The 7,725-nt window shown below is 35.3% G+C and overlaps 1 protein-coding gene across 1 annotated transcript; it reads right to left on the minus strand.

The window, feature by feature from the left end:
• Window positions 1-1,449: 1,449 nt before the first annotated feature.
• On the minus strand, window positions 1,450-6,372 carry LOC108673040 (syntaxin-1A-like). The gene is made up of 6 exons (XM_018160813.2): window positions 6,074-6,372; window positions 5,119-5,244; window positions 4,790-4,964; window positions 4,171-4,355; window positions 3,396-3,602; window positions 1,450-3,331 (listed from the first exon to the last, which is right to left on the minus strand). Exons 1-6 carry the CDS (start codon window positions 6,266-6,268, stop codon window positions 3,323-3,325), a joined length of 897 nt encoding a protein of 298 aa, XP_018016302.1. The 5' UTR covers window positions 6,269-6,372; the 3' UTR covers window positions 1,450-3,322.
• Between the last annotated feature and the right edge of the window lie 1,353 nt (window positions 6,373-7,725).

Here is a 7,725-nt window from a genome sequence, read left to right on the forward strand (position 1 = left end):
AAGTCCAGCAGCTATCTCAATCAATCGACAGTTATGGAAAGATCGGGTTCAGAAGGCTGGATCCCTTGTGAATCAAGTCACGAAAAGTACAAGAATCGGCAACAGGCCATGGGCCTGTGCCGACACTTCTCTTCTATTCTTATAGCAGCTATAAAATAACCAAGCTACCTCACCGAAGCTTCAAAATGCTTTGAGACAATTGACTGCGCACTGTTGGAGGAGAAGCCATTGATAAAACTTACAACAGACCGGGACTATAAAACAAGAAAATTAACAAAAACTGTGTGCCAACATTATAGAAATTAAATGTTGATGGCCGAGGAGATGTGCCATGACCTCTGTAATGCTGAATATGTTGAATTAAATAATTAACTGGAATAGATTCATTCTTCTAATTAAGCTGTATTTTTTCCTAATGGTTATCATGCAGTTTCATTATTACCAAGTTTACTCTTTAACCCTTAGGAATTCAGCAATCTGGAAAGAAGAGTGGCGAATTATACTAAAATATTTTTTAGTAATTTATTTGTAAGCAACACAGGATTCAAAGCTCACAGCAATAAAATTTCAACTCAAATAAATTACATGTAATATTAATAATAAAAAGATGAGAAGTTAACGCACAATCAAGGTTGAAAATAGACTCTCATGTTCCAGAAGCTTGAAAGAAATCAAGAGACTAGAAGACAACGCCGCGGCTGAGGTTAGCGAGGCTTTCAGCGGCAAAATCGGACCTGTGCAATCCGAAATATCTAAGTAAGTCGATTTCTTGACAAGAAAAATAATTCCCAATCACCGAAATTAAAAATCTTAGATGTTTCATTTTTGAGACATTTAGTGTGAGCGAAATACAGAAATGAATGTTCTTATAATCATGTCGCAAATATTGGGTGCATCAATCAAAGAAATCAAATTCTAGCAATTATTTGGTGCATTAAGAGACAGATAGGAGCACTGCGAGTACACGTGTACACTAAGCACTACACTGTGGTGTCTCCATTGTGAGCAACAAGCACTTGTCTTGCTTGCGAGATATTCTGGGACTGTGTTTAACGAATCGCAGGTACATCCTACTTATAACGTATCAAGCGTTTCGCTTCCATTGCCGTTATTAGGGCACTACAATTAATACGTTATTAGGACACTACAATTTATATGTTATTAGAACTCTACAATTTATGTTATTTGAATACTACAATTTATAACGAAAAACCTCAGGCCGAAGATCTTCTTGAAACTTTCAGATTTAGAAAGATGTAGGCTTCTAATATTGGCTTTACTTGGGCTAACATCTTGACCAGCAAGTGCAAATGGCGAAGCCGATTCAAGATCCTAGTAGAACTGTTTGTAAATAAATATAAAAACTCTTAATTGTGTTGATAATAGGAATGATTGGAGTTTACCAATGGAATCAAGACACGAAGACCAAGCATGAGACCAGCTACCAAGCCACAAAGGTGAGGCAGACAGCAACGGAACACAAGTCTCCTATAGCAACAATCATGGTAACATTAATGATAATAAAAATAATAAATAAAAATCAACAAACTTAAGTGTGACTTCTAACCGTGGACATCGAGTAACATGAGGTATAACAGAAGCTAAAACTTGAAGTTATTCAAATATGACGGCATCAATACAGGCAGCTATACATTAGCAATGAACCCAAAGCGTTTCAATGAAGGACAAATGAAGACATTTTATTTATTTTACGCATTAGATTCAAGAATTTAACTTTATAATAGCGTTCAATTTGTCTGAGATATGTTGAATTATTTGGCCTGAATGTCGCGCTGATGGAATTGTCGAGTGGTTATAAACATTAAGATCAAAAATGAATCACAAAAGGCATGGGTACTATTGCTGCTGAGCATAACAAGAAGAAACGCTTCTTATAAAAAGCTTCACAATTAATATCGCAATATTATTGTTACACAAGAAGTACAAATGCATCGTCGGTTAAGTACGGCACTCTTCCTTGTACCTAAATTAAGGCACACGTTGCAGGCAAGTTACTTACAGCTAGCCGATATAAGTTTCCCATATATACAAAAATAACATATTAAATAGGAATGATTACCCTGCAAAATGGCTGAACACGAGAGACTACTTTACAAATTATGCATTTACACACAAGACTTGTACTTTAAGCCGTACACATACTAGGATAGTAGCATAGTTGCTTCTCTTGTGCAGTGACTGCATAATTGAATTGAATAAATATACTCATTCTAACATGAGTAATTTCGAAAATTCTCTGTTGGCGAGCAACGTTAAAATTAAACAGGAAGCTCTTTTAAAAATTAGGTTGTGACGTCAGCACAATGTATAATAATTTCCTATCCTTACTTTTCAATTCACATACCTACATAAAATATTCAGATAAAACTTTGAATCATACTTCCTCGATGCGGTAAAATTCATTTCGTTACAGAAAATTGCTTAGTTTGCTCGATTTGGCTAAATCATGCAAAAATATTTCTATTAAACATCCAGTCGCTCCAACAAAGAAATAATTCCCTAAACTGATGCGGCTGCGAGAGCCAGCATGACAGTACAGACTATACGAGATGAATATTGAAAATATTTCTTCATTAAACTGTACTACCTTATACAAAAAATGCAGGAATGTCAACAATACTTGCAAGAATGAGCGCTACGGCAAAGGCAACTTGGTGAAGTATCTTACTCTTCTAATAGGAATTAAGCTGACATAGATACCCACACAGTGACCACGCCCACATTGTGATGTCTTCTCACTCGTAGTTGGAAACGTCCTAGTTGAATGCACGATTTTGGCGGTCCAGAGACAACATCACACTACAACATGCATCACAACCCAAAGTGTGTGGTGAGAGTGATGACTTTCATACGAGTGTCAGTGCGACAATGTTTGATCTAAGCACAGAATGCCCGATATTAGGTAGGTACAAATTGACACTATAAATTGCCAAATACATTTTTGTACATTCCTATGAATCAAGTACACATCGAATGTCAGTTATTTGGAATATATATGCTAAAAACTACGGTGCATCACAACATAATGTTGACTTTAATAATTACAGTGCGAAAAATTGGCTATTAAATAGAGTATTGAATCGCATGAGTTCGTCATAGATTATGAATGTTAAATATCACCTCAGATTTAGCTACTAAAAATCTTTGTCCACTCTAAGAACCAAGGCAGTGATCAGAGTTCACAGGAATGTTTGATACACCATGACTTCATTGAAGGACTAATGACTTAATATTAGGATCTACGAAGGCACACATTTGAAGGATCCGCAGAAGCCAGGAAGACAGGCGCATGGTTCTCCACTCACGTAAGCTGAAAAAAATGACGAATAAAATGTATTTCATTAACTGAGATGATACTTCTTCATCTAACTCACCGAATATACAAGGAGGACAATGAAGATTATAACGGCAGATGACAGGACGACATAGCAGATGTACTTCTTCTTCATGGCAGATTGTGCCTTGACGCGTGCCTCCTGCATCTGCTGAGCGGCCTCGGCAGTCCTGGTGCTGGCCTCGTACAAGTGCCCCTCAATGCGGTCCACACTCTCGCCTTGAGTGCGCACAAGCAGGGCAAGGTCCTATGGGTGCATCATTGCATTATTTATTGCATGAAAGTATTTCTTTGTGCTCTGGAATTAAACTCATAGACTGTTACTGGAATATCAAAAAGTTTCCATTTTCATTGTTTAAAAAATTACAAGTTTTACTGATTTAAACTAATGTGCAGGCATTCATTCCAACATGTTCTTGTTGAAAGTGTGGCACGAGATGCAACTAAAAAACAAAATAAATGAAGGAAGAGATGAGTAAGAGTGACATAATTTTCTAGAATTCAGCTCCAAAAACCAAGAAAAAAAAAACTATCAGGCATAATTCATACAAACAATTTAATCACATACCTACAATTCAAGGATCGTTTGACAACTCTTCTCCTAAGAAACATTCGTCAAGTTTCAAGACATGTGTCATCTTCTTTAACCTTAACCTCTGGGAGGGTGCAACATAGGCTCAATTTTTGTTCATGAGGTAATGGCTGACCCATCAACTCATCTGAGTGTTTACTAGAAGTAATAGATGAATTTTTTCTATTCTGATAACTGCTTTCATCTAACTAATTGTTTGCTAACAGATTTTAGGCTCACTGACCTGGAACATTTGGTTGAGCTCTACGATGCTTTTTTCCAGCTTGATGACCTGGTCATGACGCTCTCTGATCTCAGTGAGCATCTGCTTGGCCTGCTTGGTTTCAGTGAGGAGGTCCTGAGAGAACATTGTAGGAGGCTTGTCCAGCAGGGACTGTAGCTCCTCTTCAGTTATATCCTTATCATATCCTGCATTAAAATGTATCATAAATACACACTTCATTTATTTGGCACATGTGCATGTGATAGCATGATCAAAATTTCATTAAAATATTATAGGAGTGATTTATGCTGAATTTCACACTAATGTTAAATAAGTCACTAGATAGCATTAAAAACTGTGACATTAATAACAAAATCATTGGTAAAATTAGCAGATACTCTTGACGTACCAAAATTTCTCAGCCCCTTCTGATAAAGTAATATTAAAAAATATACACTTTTTAGTATATTATTGTCCACAATAAATTAAATTTAAAATTTTCGCCCATTTCTTGATTTAAAAAAATATTGGACTCCAAATATAAATTTCCAACCTTCAAGATTTTCACTCAAATTTTACAGATGATAAGGCATGTACATATGAAACTTATGGAAATTTCAAACAAGCATGAGAAACACACCAGCAGTAATTTGCATCTCTTTCCTGACATAGGCTCGATGCCTCTCATTTGCAATGACGACAAGTGCAGAGAGTTCATGCAGCTCTTCCGTTGACCAGCATGACAGTGAGAGAACATGTGTCCGGCAGATGTGTGCCAGTAGCAGGTCTTCATTGTCCTTATACTCACTTCTAAACTGATAAAATTTAATCATAGATGTCAGAAGATTTTTCAACATATTACACATCATCCTACAATCTATAGGTTAGCACACAAATAAATAGAAAAATCTCAAAATATTGTGAAGCAAAAATCAATCTATTGATAATAAAAAGATATAAGCAACCAACCTCATCAATGCCTTTTTTAATAGCATGCAACTGTCTTTTAATGCAAATAACTTGATCATCAAACTTCTCCCTATTGTTATGGTTGTGAATGCCAGCCTTTAGCTTCTGTATGTCTTCATGAAGGTCCTGTAGATGAAACATTGAATTGACAGAATGAATATGTGTTAGAGAGCAAAGTATTATCACATTCTAATGGACATAAATACTAAATTGCAGCTATTGTTACTAATTAACTGTCCTGAAATTATGTGCCAGCTACTGTAGAATAGAACAGCAAATCATAGGTATTATTCAGAATGATCCTAAACTTTTTGGTGATATTATGACACCAAATTCAATTCAAAAATCATAACTTATCAAAAAATTCATTACAACTTGGATTATTTTCAAAGCTAATCTAAATTAAAAACTGAAGAATTTCAAAACATTCTTTATATTGAACATCATTCTGAATTTCAACACAATTTTAGTCACTTAACACTGGTGTAACAACAACAACAAAAATCAGAAGTTCATTTATTTAATATAAGAATGTTGTATAGTAAAAGTAAATTCAAAACTCTTTCATGCACATTTAAATTATTTCTGAAGTCTTTGGAGCAAGACCAACTTCAACTGGAAAAACTTCATGCTGCAGAGTCAACATTTTCATAAAGTTCAAAAATGTTCATTTTGTGGTAATTCTTTATGATCAAATATCATCAATTTGGCATAATCAATAAGTTTAGAGATATGATGCTATAGTGGCTACAATTGTTTCATCTCAACTTGATGCAATTCCAGCAATCAAACCTAAAACTAAATGTGTTTTATTAGGGATAACTGGTAATAGAAGACTAAAACTTGCTGATGCAGAGAAACCAAAAATGAGACATAAATTTAATTATTATGAATTGGCAAGGAAAAAAAGCTCAATTCACATGAATAACAAAAATGGCATAACACTACAACTCACCTGCATGTTGGCATAAAGTGGACCCAGTTTTTCCAACAACTTGAAAAGTTCATTGGGATCAACACAAAGTCTTTCAGAATTGGAAACATCATTGATGCCCAGGTCAACACTGTTTGCTTCAGCATCATACTGAACAGTGATCTCAGTTGGCAAGCCTGCTTTTGACCTAAACTCGTGTAATCTATCACGACACATTCTTAAATTGATTAAGTAACTGTGTATAGTTTATTTAAAATTGCATTCATAGTCAACAGTGCAAGTCTGTTTGAAGGGGGAAAAATTATTTTGCAAAGCACATTAATTGGCCAAAAATTCAAGAGAGCAATGAAATATATCCCGGATATTTTAGTCCATAATACCAAATAAGAAACATTCTACTAACCATCAATGACACATAGGTCACCACTTAGCAACAGCTGCTCTCCTGCTATCAATAAACTGCCGAGTGTCGCTTATCAATACAAACCACATGGTACTGGTCAGAATAACAATTTGTAGGATTAAATATCCCATAATGACTGACTAAGAAGATTTTTCCATTGTGCCAGTGAGTTTTGGCTAGGATTGGAATTTTCTTCTCATTGTGCACTTTTATTAACAATAAGATGGGAGGTAATGCTGTTCTTACATGTTCATAATAAAGAAAAAACTACAAATTACTAAAAAAGACACAACTAATTATAAAAATGCATGTTTTGCAACCTCAGAGATAATATATGCTAAATTTATCCACAAGTGTACAAGAAATGCTGCACCTTCAAATATGGAGCCTGGAGGACCTGCAAATCCATGTCCATCTGGAATAGTCAGAAGTTTTCAAAATGGCAAAAAAAACTATCATGGGTTATTTTTTAAAAATGCAGGCAAAAATTTTTTATTTTTACCAAAGAAATTAGGCCATGGTCATTGAAACAAGAAAACTGTCTAATTGCATAGGCATTTTTATCTCCTTCATGGGTGGCTTCTGCCCATTTTTCTAGCTTGACATATCACATGGTGGAATTCTATTATTTCTAGGAGCCATGGTTAGTCGTTGGTGTATTATCATTGTGGATCTTGTCAGGAAAATAGTGGAAATTTTTCATGAATGAAAGTGATAGCACCTGCAGGCTGCATACATAGCATAGGCAGTTACAGTCTCACTGAAAATGCACTAAAAAGTTGATGCATGATGATTCGAGGCCCACATTCACATTTCACAGGTTTGGTAGTGAGCTCAAAACCATTGTTGAGCTAAGCAAATGTGTATCATACTTTTTTTTCTTTATTTCTTCTTATGGGAGCACTGGAAACTGGTCTATGCACCCCCTTGCCCAAAGCCCCAAACAGGGTTTACTTGGTGCATGGTGCCTAATAGTTGAATAGTTATATGAAAATCTGAAAATCTTCAAACCTAAAAAAAAACACACACACATGTGCACACAAGGCAAATATAAACCAATACCCATAGATTAAGCAAAGTAACAAAGCAACAAGAAAGAACAAAGATAAAAGAAGCAAAAATGGCTTGCATTAGCTGATTAGCAGTCTCCAGACTCCACATTGATGGCATCTTGTAATTAGGACAAGTAATTAGTAGGAATGATGTCCGTAGATAATGTATATAATGTAGGCCTGTATATAATGTAGGGAGTAACCGCATACATCAAAGT

Source organism: Hyalella azteca, unplaced genomic scaffold (genome assembly GCF_000764305.2).
Source record: "Hyalella azteca isolate HAZT.00-mixed unplaced genomic scaffold, Hazt_2.0.2 contig7305, whole genome shotgun sequence".
Classification (NCBI taxonomy): domain Eukaryota; kingdom Metazoa; phylum Arthropoda; class Malacostraca; order Amphipoda; family Hyalellidae; genus Hyalella; species Hyalella azteca.